At 33.6% G+C, this 18,774-nt stretch overlaps 1 protein-coding gene across 1 annotated transcript in view; it reads right to left on the reverse strand.

The window, feature by feature from the left end:
* The window catches only part of HOOK3 (hook microtubule tethering protein 3), a 73,077-nt gene that overhangs the window by 10,814 nt on the left and 43,489 nt on the right, over positions 1-18,774 (reverse strand). The window contains exons 10-16 of the mRNA XM_090257970.1: positions 16,528-16,668; positions 14,778-14,979; positions 10,920-11,030; positions 10,146-10,233; positions 7,850-7,919; positions 3,990-4,130; positions 1,563-1,650 (exon numbers count right to left, since the gene is read on the reverse strand). Of these exons, the coding sequence (XP_090114096.1) occupies positions 1,563-1,650; positions 3,990-4,130; positions 7,850-7,919; positions 10,146-10,233; positions 10,920-11,030; positions 14,778-14,979; positions 16,528-16,668 (841 nt within the window). The remainder of the gene's footprint in view (positions 1-1,562; positions 1,651-3,989; positions 4,131-7,849; positions 7,920-10,145; positions 10,234-10,919; positions 11,031-14,777; positions 14,980-16,527; positions 16,669-18,774) is intronic.

The following is an 18,774-nucleotide window of genomic DNA, read 5'->3' on the forward strand; positions in this document are numbered from 1 at the left end:
TAGGCTTACGATTTTAATACACAAATGGTGGTTTTGCTTCATGTCTTTATTTTTTGGCATTCTGGATAAAAGCATGTTTTAAAAGTAAACCATTTCAAACTAGTTCCATTTTAATAGGGAATAAAGTAGTTTAAATGCTGGTGACAATTCTAGGAAGTTGAAATCAACCTGGGAATCTAAGAAGAACTACCAACACATTAATTAAGAATGAACCAAGGAACCAGTATAAATGACCCATGGACATGGACAACGGGTGGGGACTGCCTGTGGGCGAAGGACTGGGTGGGGTAGGGGGAGAAACAGGAGAAAAAGTGGGACAACTGTAATAGAAAAATAACAAATTAATTTAAAATAATAATAAAAAATTTAAAAAGATGATTTGAATAGATTAGTAATACTGCTCTTTTAAGTCTCTTTTTTAAAAAAAATACTGGTTTAATAAACTAAATTTTAAGCTGGAAAAAATAAAAAAGAATGAACCAAAACCACTGCAAAGAACATGCTGCCAATCTAAGATCATAAATCTAACAAAATTCTTAAAATTAGGTCACTGATGAACTTTTTATATCTAATATTTTTTTAAGTACTGCACTAGTCTAAGTCTCCATTTGATTCCTCTTGTCCTGATACCCTCTTATGTTAATAGGGCTGATAAAACAGGATCTATCTAGTGTTGACGCTGATCCCAAAATGACTCTACCAATGGGAACAGCCAAATAGGCTTATACTGAAAAGTCAGAGTTTATAGCAACTACACTTGCAACAAGAAACAAAAAACCAACAAACCAAAACCCAGTTGGCTGTGGCAAAGATTGGTCACTAAAATTTAGGATTGCCCCCCTTCTTTTACATTATTTTTCAGCACTTTATAGAGTCCAGCTCTATTGTATACTGCTCCTTACAAATAAAGAATTGGCAAAGTGTAATTCATTTTTCATCAGAGAACGAGGGGCCACTATGTGCTACGTAAGCACTATGATAGACAGTGAGCACCAGGTTGCTAGTTCTACACCTTCACTATGTTCTAGTGTGAGCGTGTATCTATCTGTCAAACAGACAGGGCGATGACAGATACACCGAGTGCTAGGGAAGTATTTTAAAAAGTCAGTGAACTTACATTTAAGTGTGTATTAGGGGTAGCAAGAGGGATTCAGAATTTAGAGATGATGTGATTCTAGGGGTGACATTTTTTTAAAATGCCAATTTCACATAAAAAATTTTTACTTAAACATGCTGTTTCTACCAGCATTTTCTTTTAACCACAGGGAAAATCCTATACTTTGAATTATGCGTTGAGCACTTGCAGAACATAAAGCTCAATTAACTTCCTAGTTGATAACTACAAATGAACTTCTAATTCCCAGGAGAGTAAATCTGAAGGAGATAAAGTACCAACTGGCTCTTTTAATAAGGAATGCTGGTAAAAGGAAAACACTTTCTTTTCTACAACCAATACAATTATAAATTATTTAATAGAGAACATCAAGCAAAGAAACAAAACTAATAGGTTTTGTTAACATTGTGAAACTGTTGGACCATGGTTGGTACACATTAAAACTTACATCTTCTGCTTTTGATCCTTGATCCTGTAAAGATTTCTGCAATTCTTCAACTTGTGACTGAACTTCCAGAAGTCTTTGATTCACCAGCCTAGAAATGAAATGTACATTAATTTTCCAAGTTCTGACTTTACTTATGTCTTTTTCCTTAGGTTGTCATATTGGTTAGAGAGACAGTACATTAGCAAAACAAAGCCTAAGGCTATAGTACTTGTAGCTCACTTTTTTTGATATTTTTTCATAGTACTTGATATTTCTATGATGATTTCCCACAGTGTTTTGTAATACATTCTGTTGAACTGATGTACCTATGCTTATCTATTCATCTGAAATTCACTTTGACATATGTTTATTCAAACTGTGTCAGGCACTATGCTCAGCACTAGAGTAAAAAGATTTTTGCACTCACGGAAGTCAGTAGGGAGGCAAAATGTAAACAAAGAAAATACAAGATAAATGCTTCAACGTAGTGCACAGATGTATAAAAAAGGATGATGACTGTTCAAAGAAGCAGGAACTGTACCTAATTGTGTAGGGGAATTAGGATAGGCTTGATTTAAATTGAGACTAGATAATAAATAAAATATGTGGTTAAAGGTAAAAAAGGGGATTCAAGACAAAGAATTGAATATGTCCAAAGTACACAGGAAAATGAGAGGGTACATACAGTAAGTTCAGCAATGGTATGTCTGAAGAATAAGTTATGACCAGTAAGAATGCCTGAAGATAAAATCAGAAAAGAAAATGAGTGGTTGGGTGCAACCCGTGTAAAATGCAAAAGTATCTGGAACTTATCCTGTAATCTGGCCTAAAATTTGGCTGGAACTGGAATAACACATCCAGTCTTTAATGATGCTGATTCTGAAGCTCGATCTTCAGAAATTCTCCAGGTCATTATGATGCAACATTCAGTAGATCAGTCTGATTCCCTAGGTCTTGGGTAACGTTGAGGATTGCAAGAAGGAAGAAACACAATTAGATGGTATTTTAAAAAGATCATATTGGTATGAGAGTAGAAGATGTATTAAAAAGGTCAAAGAGAAGGCATGAAGGCCTAGAGGAGGCTATTACGATCACCAAATATGCCTGAAACAGAAGGAAACAGAGGAGAGAAATGTATTAGGGAGGCACAAGAACACAGGGAATAAAAAAACAACACTTAGAATATTGACTAGGAAGAATGTAAAGAAAAGTGGAAGAGGAAAAAGGTGGTCACGGCAGATCACCAAGCACAGGGCAGAAAAGAGGAACCTCACCCTAGAGAATAGAGAGAGAATAGGAAGAGACATAAGACAGGGAGGGTTGTTACTGAAATTTTAAAAAGAAAAAAGAAAATTTGAGGAAGGAGGAAATGATCAACAACAATGAACATAGCAGAGATGAGGAAAGCTAAAGTCTTGATTGCTCCCACCAGATTGGCCATTTAACAGATTATTGGTTATTTCAGTGAGCCCCGGCTGGTGTGGCTCAGTGGATTAGTGCTGGCCTGTGAACTGATAGGTCCCCGTTTCAAGTCCCAGTTAGGGCACATGCCTGATTTGCAAGTCAGGTCCCCAGCTGGGGGTGTGTGAGAGATAGCTGATCAATGATAGATCTCTCCCTCCCTTCCCCTCTCACAAAAAATAAACTCTTAAAAAAAAAAAAGGAAATAATTTAGTGAAATTGTAGTAGTAAAAGACTGCCCCTAGTTAAGAACAAAACAGGGCAAGAATTCAAACAAAGTTTAAAAAGACATTATTTTTTACTCAAGAAATTACAAGAAATTCTGATCATAAACCTACATCGTGTAATTTAGTGAGACTTGAAGTAAAAAGGAAATATAATATCTGAGTGGTTTTCAATAGTTGAAGAATTATTTGACAATCTATATTCAATATGAAGGTACATAAATATATTACTAATGGAAACTGTCTTACTTTTCAGAAAGCAATATGGAAATATATATCAAACTATAAGACTATTTCAACTATCCATTCTAGCCATTTTTGAATTAGTCAACAAAGATTGCAAGCCTATTAGATGGAGGCCATTGTAAATATCATAAAACACAATCAATTAGTCAGAACCAAAAAGCTCCTTGGAAAGACTTGAAAGCAACCCAAAATCCAAGTAATGGGGAATAAAGAAATGTATGATAAAACCGTTAAAGTTTGACGTAGCTTTAATTTCATGATTAGAAAAAAAAAATGGTAGGGCTTTGGTATCATTTTGCTTGAAGAAATAAAGAGGGGGATATTATTATAAAGAAACACAATAACTTTGGCAAGCTTGCCCATAAATGGAGAAATGGATTAAAGTATTCTTAAAAGGAAAGGGAATACCATAATATCACTTCTCAAAATACAATTCATGTCTTTGTTTAAGGAAATAAAAATCAAGACAAGTAGAGAAAACCTGCGGCTAAATGCAGCTGCCTATATACATTCCTACCTATTCTCTGTCTCCAGTTCATTCTTGCGTAGATTTGCATCATCCAGAAGACTCTGCAATAAGGCAATTTTTTCATTGTCTGAACCCTCTTGGTTAAGTTTTAACATCTTATTCTCATGCTGAAGACGAATAAGTTTCTCCCTAAATGAGCAAAAGAAAAACTGATTACCTGGTATATTAATACAATATAGTTATCTAAATCCAGCTATGCATAGTTACAGATTTAATACATAGAACAGGAATTAAAAATAAAGTACCTGCGAAGAATGTAACTCCTGTTGTAACTGGCTAAGACATTACATTTCAGGTCTTAAGTACTTTCTTTTTTAGAATGGATAATCTGAAGATAACTCTCCAAATATCATGATTTGTAATGAAAGAAATTTCAAAAGCCTAATTCCTTTCTGATTTACATATTTAAGTTATGAATGCATTTATACAGTTGTTCTTTAGTTCTCATAAAAAACGTGATCTCTAATGCCAGACTCTTAAATTACTAATTGTAAGGTGGCAAGATACAGTATCCAAGATATGTAGTCCACCCATTCCTGTAGATATGAAAAATCGTATTTTTTGTAACAAACAGATTATCAGAGCCAAGTTACTGGACTGTGTTGTTTTGGATTCCTTGTGTCATGCCTTTGAGGGATAGGCTCCCGCTGAGAGATGTTAAAAGAAACAGCCACATAAAACTTGCCACTACATTTGCTTCAGGGATGATATAACTGAATATTAATTCATATGGAGATACAACTGAAGATCTACTTCTTGAAAATATAATTCATCACTTAGTTTACATAGGGTCCTTTTTTGAGGGCTCTACAATGATACTCATACCAGACACTGAAAAGCTATGCTTCTCACGGAAAAAGAAAACACAAAAACAAAATAAACATATCCACAAAACTGCTCTTATTTTGTAAACACTGTGAAACTAATCAAGCAATTTTACTTTTGCTGTTGAAAAGATGAAAGTCAAATTTGTGGCCCAACTCAAGCAATAATACAGAACTTGACATATTTTATGTATGGATAACAATGACTTTAACATTTTTCAATGACAAGTAAAACGCACTCACTGCAGAGGGGTAAAGGATACGTGAGAAGAAAATAGAAGCCTTCCATAACTCTATGATGCAAAATTATTACGGCTAAACTACAGCCTTCTAATTCTATGCCCATCTACACCCATGAAAATAGTTTTTTAAAAATGGATCACACAGTACATGTTACATTGATATTTGCTATTTACACTTAAATTTTCACATTCTTTCCATATCATCAAATATAATACTTCAATATTTTAACTGACATGTTAAAATGCATATATGAATCATTAATCAATACCCAGTTATTGGGCATTTAGGTTGTTCCCAATTTTGAGATTTAACATGCTAAGAATAATCAGCTTTATAAATATAACTTTCTGTATATCCTTGGTTATTTCTTTAGGATTAATTCTCAGAGAAGTAATTTTTGCGTCAAAAGATAGGTACATTTAGACAATATAACTATTTTGTCAAAATGCTCAAAAGAAAACTGGTACCACCACAAGAAAAAATAATTGTCATTATGTGTGGTGATGGATCCTAACTAAACTGATTGTGGCAATTACTTCACAATATACAAGTCTGTCCAGAAGGTATCCTGCCACATAATATGGAAAATAGAGACATTTATTGAAGAAGTTACAAGATACAAGAAACATTGTACATAAGACAATGATGCCTCAGTCCCCTTCAAATAGGCACCTTGGGACTTCTCACAGTTCTCCCAATCGCCATCAGCTGCCCCATGGTATTTTCCTGAATCTCACTGACAGTCTGAAATCTCTTCCCTTTCAGAGGTGATTTAAGTTTTGGGAAAAGCCAGAAGTCACAGGGTGCCAAATGTGGGTCGTAGGGGAGCTGAGTCACCTGGGTGATTTGCTGTTTTGCCAAAAAACTCTGCACGGGATGTGATGCAAGAGCAGGCAGATTGCAATAATGAAGCTGCCAATCACCAGTTGCCCATAGCTGTAACCTTATAAATCAGCCCAATAGTTTCAGCAGAGGAACGTTCAAGCTTAACATAAAATCTGACACAGATTCATTGCTCTATTTGCTTATTCTGAATGCGATAGACACACAGTACATATGCTCACTCAAGGGCATCTACCACCGGCACTAGCTAGTACAGTGAAGTCATCATTGTTCACGCATGCACATTCCAGTCCACGCTCCTCGGCTGCCAGGTTACATTGACATTGCGCAAACCATTCTCTTTATATTAACGATGGCTGGACTTTTTCTGGACACCCTCGTATACATATATCACATCATTACATTGCATACCTAAAACTAATAAAGCTTACATGTCAATTATATCTCGATTATTAAAAAATTAATTAATTTTTAAAAAGTTGTACTACTTTACAGTTATTCCTCGTTTGAGTTTCCAATTTCTCCACACTATAACATCAGTGAAAATTATCACTTATAATAGGTTTTGCAAATTTGATAGGTACATTTCATTATGTATTAAACCTATTAGCCCACTGTCTATAACAGATTTTGCAAATTTTGATCGCTTTTACCATTAATCTTGATAGCTCTTCTAGACACAGAGTATGTTTTAATTTGTATTGAGTTGTATTCAAAAAAGCCATTGTATTTGTTGAGTCTTTATCATTGGTCTTTTCCTCAGTTTAAGAGTCCAATTTAATACCTATAAACTTCCTTAAAAATTGTTTTTTAGCCAGGGCTGGTGTGGCTTGGTGGATTGAGCACTGCAGAGTCACCGGTTCAGTTCCCGGTCTGGGCACGTGCCTGGGTTGCGGGCTGGGTCCCCAATTGGGAGTGTGCGAGAGGCAACCACACACTGATGTTTTTCTCCCTCTCTTTCTCTCTCCCTTCCCCTCTAAAGATAAGTAAATAAAATATTTTTAAAAATTGTTTATTGGACATAAGTATTTGTGAATATTCATAAATAGTAAGCATTCATTCAACACATTTTACTGTACCAATAAAAAGTACCATATCAGATGACAAAAAAGACAAAGGTACACAAAATGCTTCCAGAGCTGGTGTTGCATTATACTCCTTCTGTGTGTCTGTCTTAAATAAATGCCAGCAACAATCAATTAATAGTGTCTTCATCTATTCAACAAGTATTTGAATGACTACTGTAACTCACAGCTTACAAAATTCTTAAACAACCATTATATTATTTAATAACCCAAAGAAATTATCAAGAATCAAGGCCAGTGTCAATTTCAAAGGGGGCAAATAAGTTCACAGAAGGTAAAAGCAATGTTCAGATTCAGCATTTTCCTTCTCCTGGACAACTGGTGCCTGCCCACCAACCATCCATTCTTATACATACAGACAGGTACATATTAAAATAAATGAAATTTTAAAAATGCTATGATTGAATAAAAATGTAAGCTACTATTGAGGGAAGAGTAGGAGAGATGGGGGTATATTTCCTCCTGTCTACTGCATTATATTTTCCCCAGACCATTCTATGTCATTAAAAGATCAATTTTAGTGACTAATTATTTTGCAGGCTGATGACTAAACATAACCTTTGTTTTTGGGTCAAGTGGTTTTATTGCTAAATGTTTGCTAACGGTACCCAGCAGAAAGCTATCAGTTTGTGTGTATATATAAAACATTGTCCTACTGAAACAAGAAGATCAAGTCTCTTGGGCCAGTTGAGAAAAGCACCTAACATGATTAAATCATGGACATTCACTATTGAGTTCATGTTGAAAGTATTAGTAATAAAGAATAAGGAAATGATCCTTTTGGTATTGTAGAAGAGTCCGTTTTCTCCAAAAATACAGTGCAATGTAACCATGAACTTTATGATCTCCTTACCTGATTTCAGGTGTAACAATCTCTGCTGCCAGACTATCTGAAGATTCCTGACTTCCCAGAGGCATTAATCCTATAAATATGTAAATATGAATGCAAGGGTAAGAGAAAGCACAACTATTTCCTTTAGTTTCTATATGAAATCCTACTTTGAGCATTAATTTTAACAGCTAAAATCTTTTAGTCAAGTAAAAGATCATGTCACAGTTGTCTTAAATTATTATCATTATTTTATCATTTTTAACAATTTTCAGGTGAACAACTGAAAGACAGTTAACTACAGTCACTATGTTGTGGAACCATCACCACTGTCTGTTTCCAAAACTCATCACCCAAAACATAAATTCTATAACCATTAAGCAATAACTCCCCATTCCTTTCTCCTTTACCCACCTCATAAACTTTTACTCTCTACCTCAATGAAGTTGCCCATTCTAGATACCTCATAAAGTGGAACCATACCAATATTTTTCCTTTTATGTCTGGCTTATTTCACTTAAAATGGTGTTTTTAAAATTCACCTATATAGCATTTATCAGAACTCCATTCCTTTTTATGGCTGAATAGTATTCCATTGTGTGTGTACACCACATTTTCTTTATCCATTCATTTGTTGATGAACAAATGGATTGTTTTTATCTTCTGCCTATTGTGAATAATGCTACTATGAACATTAGCATACCAGTATCTGGTTGAGTCATTACTTTGAATTATTTTGGGTATATACTTAGAAATGGAATTGCTAAATCATATGGTAATATTATATTTTAACTTTTTGAAGAACCACCAAATTCTTCCACAGTGGCTGCCCTATTTTATATCACCATCACCAATGCAAGAGGTTTCCAACTTCTCCACATCCTCCCCAACACTTGTTATTTTCCTTTTTGGTAACAGCCAACCAAGTGAGTGTAAAGTAGTATCTCACTGTGGTTTGATTTGCATTTCTCTAATGACTACTGATATTTAGCATGTTTTCATGTGCTTATTGGCCATTTGTATATCTCTAAGAAATGTCTATTCAATACCTATGACCATGTGTAAACTGAGTTGCTTTTTGTTGTTGTGACCTGCAGAAGCTCTTCAGATATTCTGGATATCAATCACTTAGTAGATACATGATTTGCAAATATTTTCTTCCATTTTGTAAGTTGACTTTTCACTCTGTTGATAGTGTCATTTGATGCACAAAAATTTTTAATTTTGATGAAGTGCAACTTACCTGTTTTTTCTTTTGTTGCCTAGACTTTTGGCAACAAAAGAAAAACACAAATAAATTGGGCTTCATCCAAATTAACAATTCTAAGGAATCACTGCCAAATCCAATGTCATGATGATTTTCCTCCATGTTTTCTTCTGAAAGTTTTATAGTTTCAGCCCTTATATTTAGGTCTTTGACTCATTTTGGGTTCAATTTTGTATATGGTGTAAGGGTCCAACTTCATGCTTTTGGATATGAATATCCAGTTTTTCTATCACAACTTGTTGAAAAGACTTTCCTTTGCCCCAGTGAATGGTCTTGACACTCTTGTTGACAACTGACCCCATATGTGAGGATTTATTTTTGAGTACTCTTTTCTATTTCATTGGTTTATATATGTCTTCCTTATGACTATGGCACACTGTATTGATTACTAACTTTAAACTTGTGAAACTAGGAAGTGCAAGTCTTACAACTTTTTTTTCCTTTTCAAGATTGTTTTGGTTATTCAGGGTTCCTTGAGATTCCATATAAATTTTAGGATGGATTTTTCTATATCTGAAAAAAATGCTGTTGGTATTTTAATAAGGATTATACAGAATCTGTAGACTGCTTTTGGTAGTACTATCATCTCAACAATATTAAAATCTTATTAAATGATGTCCTGTGAGAATAGCATGTCTCTCTTTGGATAAATGTTCCTTAATAAATTAATACAAACTCTACATACCAGTTGAAAAAAAAAATCACTGATTTACAATGTTTGATATATTTTTAAAGAGATTATGAAGAACTTTCTAGAATTTCCAGGTTTATTATTAGCAGAGATGATTGAAGAAATGTTTATACTTTTGACCTAATAAAATCAAATATTTATATATAATTAAAATATAAAGTAGGCAAGTAAATTTGATCCCATAACTATAGACTATCTGCCACAATATCTGGGTAACAGTCTAAAATATGTATCAATTTTATGGCCTCTTCATCAATTTTTCATTTTCATCTATTAGTCCAATTATCTTAAAATGAATCTAATATTTATACTGATACAATCAGAAATAAATAATCTTGCTTGGGCTACTGAAATGGTCTTACCTTGAGTTGTGAGCTGCCCTTCTTGAGCCTGTACACAACGGAGCTCTTCAATGGTTTCCTTCAGAGAATCCCTTTCTGTTCTCAACCTCTGGCAAGATTAAAAACAAGGAAAGTGAGCTGCAAGTTTTATAAGTTTATTCATTAGTGGTCTTTGTCTTACCTAATAAAATGATAAACAGGAAACATGAATGTTCTGATTTTCTTTGAAAAGATCATAGAAGGTAAATATTACAACATTTTTTTCCATTTAACAATATTGGTATCTACCATGTGTAAGCAATATGCTATCCACAGTTAAAATATAAGGAACACAACTGTCTACACCATCCTTAACAGTAAGTACCTACTTATGTATATAACATTCTTTGCATTAAACACAAAAAAATCAAAGAATTTAAATATCCAAAGTCATGAAAAATATTTTTAGACGATCCATAAGATGCTGAACAAAAAGAATTGTGTCTTTTATAATAATCATACAGAAAACAGAAAATCGACATACATTTACAAAAAGTCATGAGCAAAACAATGTAAAAGAAGCAATGGTGATAGAAATATTAATATAAAAAATTAGAATGGAAATAAAAACATTCTTTCAATCTTTTATTTTAGATCTATTTCTAAAACACAAAAGCAAATCTTAAATTTAAAAATACAGAGAATCTCTGATTTTTAAATTTATAAATAGCTGGAATTAATAAAGTCAACAAAAGAATTAAGTGTCAGCCTTAATTTTAGTAGTGCTCAAAACCAAAATGCCTAATATATACTCACATCCTTTTCTTTTTGAAGAGTGTCAACTTTTTCTTTTAGTCGCTTATATTCAAAATCTAATTTATCTGCTTTCTTCGATTCTTCAGATAATCTATTCTGCAGTTCTACTACCTGATACAGAAAGGTATCATTAATTTTATAACTCAAAACATTTGAATTTATCACTATTTTCTTCTACATCCGTGAGGATATGTTAATTGATTTGAGAGTGAAAGGAAGGTTGGGGGGAAGGAAAGAGAGAGAGACAGAGAGACAGAGAGGGAGAGGGAGAAAGAGGGAGAGAAAGACACTGATGAGAGAAAGACATTGACAGGTCGCCTTCCATATGCATCTGACCAGGGATCAAAGGTATGTGCCCTGATTGGGGATGGAACCTGCAACCTCTGCAACCTTTTGGTATACCAGGTGATGCTCCAACCAACTCATCCACCCAGTCAGGGCTCCCATAAATTTTTTTAATGTATATGATACAGCAGCCTAACTGAATGGAGAGAACTAGGAACAAAAAACTGTCACTATGAGTTCTAAAACTAGATCATCTAGAGTAACAATGTTCAAAATGATGAAAAAAAAAAGTGTCTTCCATTTCTTATAATACAGATAACTGTATAGTCGGAAATCCTTTAAGCATAAAGCAAAAGAAATGCTAGAAAAAAAATCCAATTACATAGGTAAGCCTACAAGAAAGTAAACAAAACCCTTATTTGCTAAAACTGGAGTGGGAAGTACATGTGGAAGCCAAAAGGTGCAAATTGTCAAAACCAGGAATACAGAGTTTTCAATTTAATGGGAGACAGGTGGTTGTTAAATTGCTTTGGGCTCTAATAAAAGATGATGAATCAGTAAATAGGTGGGTGCAGAAAAAAAAAATCCATCAGCTGTAAAAATCAATAAGGAAACTTGCCTTTCTTAAAGTGAATGCATTGGGTTTAAAGAAGCGTAACTTCAAAATCTGTATTCACGACCTGCTAATACATGAATTTATGTTTAAAATTTTGCCATATACATGCCTCATCTATCAAATCCTAAACCAAGCAATTAATTTAAAATAGTCTTCCCTGGCTAGTTGGCTCAGCTGATTGGAGTGTCATCCCGTACACTAAAAGGTTGTGGGTTCAATTCCCAGTCAGGGCACATACCTAGGTTGCAGGTTCAATACCTAGTGAGGGTATTACAGGAGGCAACCGAACCTATCAATGTTTCTCTTTCTCCCTCCTTCCCTTCCCCTCCTTAAAATCAATAAACATATCCTTGAGGATTTATAAAATAACTTTTTAAAGTAAAATAGGTCTGACTGTTAAATGCTGTGGAAAATCTGGCATAAGCAAAACACACATTGTCTGGAGGAACACCACCTCAACCCAGGCCCTCCAATATTCCCAAAGATAAAGATGAACCAAAGTAACAAATGCCAAAAAGAAATAAGTCACTATGAGCAATGGTCAGCAGAAAAACATTAATAGCAATAACAACAGCAAAAACAGTAGAATAAGACCCCTAAGCATTTCAGATTGTAATTATAAGATATAAAATATTAAATTTAATATTTTAAAGATAAGTAAAGAAGGTAATCTAAATTATGAGAGGAATAAGGGACCATTAAAATTCATCAGGCTGGTTTGAAAGTGCACCCAAAGACAAGTCGAAGAAAGAAAAATATTATCATTGAAAAATAAAATATATTAAGGTTCAGGTCAAAAACAGAGAATTAGTGTATTATACAATTTCACTCCAATATTTCTAGGTGAAGATATCTTTTTATTTACTTTGTAATTCATTGTTAATACTAAATCTGATGTCTTTGATTCGTTCTTTAAAAATTTTGGCCATCTTTTCCTTCAAATAATGTCTTCCTACAATTCCTGTTCCCTCCTCTGGACTCTAGATCATTTCTACTTCTGATTTAACACCTTTCAATCTCATTTATAATTTCCTTCATCTACATTTATTTTGGGCTATTTCTCAATTCTCACACAAGTTCATTAAGTCTTTCAACCGTGTTATATGTTAAAAATTTCACAATAAAGTGCTGGGGATAAAATGTATCCACCAAAAAATCTTGCCAGGGCTGTTCTACTAAAACTTACCCAACTAATTTTATTAAGCTAGTATAATTCTGATGCAAAAATCAGATACGGAGAGTAAGTATTAAATAGAAAACTTCAAGGCAAAATATTCTAAGTAAAATTAACAAAGCAAATCTAACAATATAAAAACAACAAATAAATCCACAGTGACCAAAATAAGTTTATCTCAGGGATGCAAAGATAGTTTACACACAGAAAATCTACACAGTAGGAGTCTTCTCTCAATAGGTACAAGAAAAGTAGTTGATTAAATTCAACATCCATTTAAGACAGACACCCTAAGCAAATGGAATTTCTTTATCCTAGTAAAAGGTGGCTACAAAAAAACTACAGCAATCCTTATACTGGTAAAACATTTAAAGCATGCTGTATAAATCAACAAAAAATGGTTGTCTACTATTATTGCTTCTATTTAAAATAGTATTAACGGTCAGACCTGCTGATTAGGGAGAAAAAGAGTATAAAGTAGAGAAAAAGAAATAAAACTGCTTTTATTTGTATATCACTTAACCAAAAGATTCAGGAGACAGGAATGCAGTACAAATGAATGGAATAAAACTATATACCTATCAACATAAAACAAATCTCAGTATTCTACCGAGCAAAAGTCAACTGCAGTAGAGTTCTTTCAATTTACCATTTATACAGAGTGGAGTAAAACTAGGTTTACAGTTGTTCATCTAGAAAATAATAAAAACACCATACAATCTCACCTGTAAGTGGAACCTAATGAACAAAACAAACAAGAAAAATAAAACCAGAAGCACAGAGACAAGGAACAGACTGACAATGACCAGAGGGGTGGCAGGAGGGGGATAATGGAGGAAAGAAGGGGAAGGGTCTAGTCAGGGAACATGTATGAAGGACCCATGGACATGGACAACAGGGTGGGAATGGACTTGGGGAGGAGGATGGTGGGCAGGTCAGAATAGAGCAACAGGGGAAAATTGGGACAACTGTAATAGAACAACAATTAATAAAAAAGAAAAGAAAAAAAGACAAAATAATACAATAATTAATAAATAATAATACAAGAATAAACTTTTGTGTACTCATAACTATAAAACTACTTTTGCCCCACTCTGTATAGCTTTAAAACATGTCAACATGCTATAAATGTTATATACATACATATTAATAAATATACGTATGCAGCAAAAGACTAAAGCAGCGATTTTCAACCGGTGTGCAGCAAAATTTTTAAACATACAATACTTGACTATTTGGTCAGGGGCACTGACCTCTTTCCCCTTAGACAGTCAAATAAAAAATGACAACAGCCAACACAACAATAGCCGTCCAGTGTGAATGAATCAAAATTAATACCTTTTTTATTTGTCAGATAGGCAAAAATGTAATATAAATTACAGTAATGAGTTTATGTGTGCCATGAGATGGAAACGGTTGAAAGTTGCTGGAATAGAGAGATGCACAAAAATGAAAACCACAAAACAGCACAGTGGCAACTATAATGAGGGGAACCATCTGTTTTATTTTTTAGGTGTGGACACATTATTTTTTTACTTTTGTGTATTTCTTAAGAATTATACAATAAACTAAAAAATTAAAAGTAATAAAAAATTTAAAAATTAAAAGCAATAAAGAGATCTGCTATAGAGACCAATCAATAAGCTCTGGAGAAGAACTAAGTTTCATAGGTAAAAATCAGAATACCATAAAAACGAAAGTCAGCAGATTTTTGATAAGCCAGTGTTATAATGGAGAACTTGCTGGCAAATGTCACTTGGAAACTTTGTTACTACTCTTTTACCTGTCTCTTATATGTCTCAAGTTGACTCCGAGCTGCATTGGCTTTTCTTAACTCTTCCTCTAGACTGACAGTGTTCTGCATATACATAGTATTCTTCTCTTCTAAGAGTTTAACCTGCCGCCTCAAATCACCAAGATCTTCTAGCTTCTTTTTATATGATTCCACTTGGCCTTCTAGTTTAGACACTTTATCAGAAGAATGTCTAGAATAAGATGGAAAATCAGAAATCAGAAATACATCTACAGTTAAAAAGCTGTTTTAGATAGTGCTAAACCAAGAGGGACTGCCAGATAATAACATGTTCTAATGAAATTATAACTCCAAAGATGATTCCAGGTTAATTTTTTGCTCAGGTTAAACTATATAACCAGAAAACAGCAAAAAATTGCAATGGCAAATGTTATATAAGGAAAGCAAGCCTGTGGCGGGGGGGGGAGGCAGTCAGCAGAGACACGTGTAGTAGTACAAAAGCAAAATAAATTGTGCAGTGTCCAAATGATTGGCAATTAGAACGTTATTAGTGACCACAGAACAACTGTTTCAGTGGAGTAGTTGGTGCAGGTGGGGGCAGGTTTTAGGAGGTTAAGGAGAGAACATAAATTTTACTCTGTATAATCTAAATCTGTTCTGGAAAGGAGAGAGTAATAAGTTTCTCTTTTTTTTCTATGAGAGAGACCTACATAAATACATGCTAAGGAGCAAGATTCAAATGTGAAGAGAAATGATAACTGATTGTAACACAGTCCCTGTGTAAGTGAGAAACGTTGAGACCCAGAGCATTAAAGAAGAAATCAGCACTGGACAGGAGGAAGAATAACAAGTCTATATTCTAGAAGCAGGAAAAAGAAGATTAGTGGGAATGTAGGGAAGTTAGAAGTATAGGAGATAAAAGACATGGAGAGCCCACAGTTCCTGGCCTCTTTCCTCCCTGCAGCAGGAAACAATGTCATCTACTGAGGCCAAGGTACGGGAAGGGTGGAGTGGGATGGGCATGCAGGTGAGAAAAGTTATGAAAATACATCAAAGATGTGAGGGAAACGGGAGATGGAGCTCTCTACCAATGAGCAGCAGAATGGTGGACCAGTGGTAAGAACCCAGCAAAAAGTAAAGCTCATTAGTTTGTAGTAGGAGAAAACTGTATGTGACTTTCTCTATTTGATCTCAGTATTCAAAGAGCAAAATGTAAAATATAGATGGTTGGAATGATCCAACAGAGGACAGATTATACAAGAACTGGAAAGGTGGAAAAATGAGGTGGCAGGCAGTGAGGTACGTAGTGAGTGATTATTTGAGGTGAAGAGAAAAAGGTCCAGCAAGGACATGAAGCCTTTTAGGTGTGACATTATCTGAGAAAAAGGAAGACCAAGTGACTGCAGGACTCAAAATTAAAGAAAAGGAGTAGTAATAAGAAAAGCTCCCGAGTTATTCAAGTATAAAGTGATGGTCAGAGAGTAATTTCTATTTGACAAATATTTATATAGCACTTATTTGCCAGATATTGTTCCAAGTTTACAAATGTAAACTCACTTAATTTCACATATAAATCTAAGGTAGGTATGTATATTATTTCCACTTTACAAATGAAAAAAATGGATACACAGAAGTTAAATAAATGACAGCACTGAAATCTAAATCCAGGTGGTCTGGCTCTTACACACTGCTTGCTCAGAGATCCTAGAGTTTGTAACATTGGTGGGAGAACTGTTCTGGGTGATGATAGGTCTGAGATTCTACAAGGAAGATTGTTTACCTAAGAACATCTATTTCATCTTTTAGAGACTGAGCGTCATCTGCCAAAGTGGTTAGTTCATCATTCTGTTGCCGAAGTTCAGAGACTTCCTTTTCTAACTCTTCACAGCGTATTCGATAATCATCTTTGGCTGCTTCTAGTCTGTAACCAAAACAAAATAAACCAAGAAAGTACTATTTACTGTCTAATAATTCTCCTTAGAACAGTAAACAAAAATAAAAAGCATGAGAATAAACTTCCTGAATTTGTCTACTTTTTGTGACCATAAACTATAATTTTAAGTTTTAATTATCCTAAAAATGGATTCCACTGTTCTGAGGCTTGTGAAAAGATAAAACCTAATTACCACTCTTTTATTCAGAAAGTTAGACATCAAGTAATATTTTTCAAAATACAGAATTTATTTAAATTTTATTTTTAATTACAAAATTTGATATTTGTTGAAAATTTACAAAACACATAAAAGAAAAAAAGATAAAAATCATGTATTAATATAAATAGAAAACTACTATTAACAATTGTGGAGTACATCCTCCAGTCTAATTTCTATTCATAGGTCTTTTTTTCCCCAAATATAGAAAATACTATTTTTACTTTTTAATTTGTTTTGCTTAAAGTAAATCCTTCATTTAGATTTATAAAATTCTTTGTCTCTCATGTTCCAAATATTTATCATTGATTCTTTACTTTTAATATTATTTATGTAAGTATTTAATGTACAGAAATTCTTTATTTTTATGTAACTCGAGTCTTATACTATAGTTTCCACTTTAGTATATAATTAGAAATGATTTTTCCCTTTTATTCATCTATTGTCTGTTAATATTATATATGGTTTCATTTTTAACATTAAAAGTCTCAATTGCCTGGAATTTATTTTGGTATATGATGTAATGTATATGCTCTAACTTTTCCTGCCAAAATATCTACCAATTGTCCTCAAACCATTCAACACATAATTTAACCTTTCTCTGTTGTTGGAAAAATACCACCTTTATTGTTTTACACTTTTACATACACTTGGATTTCTAGATTTCCATTTATGTGATCGATTTGTCTGTAACTGGCTGTACCAGTACCAAGCTATTTTAATTAGTATAGGTTTATAACATATTTCAACACTGAATATGGTAAGTATTCCCTCGTTAAACTTTGTTCTCAAAATATTCTGGGAATCTCTTGCTCATTAACACTTCTAGATGAGCTTAGAATTTAAAGTGGAATTAAGTTCAAATTATATAACAGAAAATGACATCCTTACAAAGTTCCATGAAAAACATGTATAAATACATTGTTATCTTTCTCCATATATTAAAGTATTTTTAACATGTAGCTTAAGAAGTTTTTGTTATATCAGCCCCTAATATTACAGCAGTCCCAACTTATCCATGATGGATACATTCCAAGATCCTCAGTGGATACCTGAAACTGTGGATAGCACCAAACCTATACATATATACCTTTTCACTTAAACGAAGCACTTTATAGCTTTTCTTTGGCATATCCAAGTTGCCAGCAAAATGCACTACTGTTGCATTTTGGGGCCATTATTAAAATAAGGGTTACCTGAACAAAAGCACTGCGATATTGCAACAGTTGATATGATAACTGAGACAGCTACTAAGTGACTAATGGGCGTGTAGTGTATACAGGGTGGATACACAAGACAAAGGGATGATTCATGTCCCAGGTGGGATGACATGAGATTTCATCATACTACTCAGACAAGTGTACAATTTAAAAGTTATGAGTTATTTATTTCTGGAATTTTCCATTTAATATTTTCGGACTGCAGTTGGCCCTGGGTAACTGAAACCAAAGAAAGTGACTGCAGATAAGGTGGGACTATTGTACTTAAAAGAAATTTTTTTTAGGTACTTATAAATGGACATTTTTTTCTGGTGATACTAACTTATTATTGCTAGAAAAGCTAATGATCGATACAAATGTCTCACAGTTACCCTCCCCCTATTAAATGTTGATTGGTCCTAAGAACTTTTCAGTTGATTCTCTTACATGTTCTAGGTAAATAAACATAAAAATACAAACATTTTCTTTCCAATATTTTCATCTCATTTATTTTTATTTTGTTCTCTAGAAAAGTAGTAACGGCTAAATCTTATATAGCATCTATGTGCCAGGCAATATTCTCAGTACTTTACATATACTAACTCATTTAATATTTAACTTAACAGTTAAAATTCTAGAAGGTAGATAATAATATTAGACCATCTGATAGTGGAGGAA

This window comes from Furipterus horrens, unplaced genomic scaffold (genome assembly GCF_987537825.1).
Source record: "Furipterus horrens unplaced genomic scaffold, mFurHor1.1.pri manual_scaffold_12, whole genome shotgun sequence".
NCBI classification, from domain to species: domain Eukaryota; kingdom Metazoa; phylum Chordata; class Mammalia; order Chiroptera; family Furipteridae; genus Furipterus; species Furipterus horrens.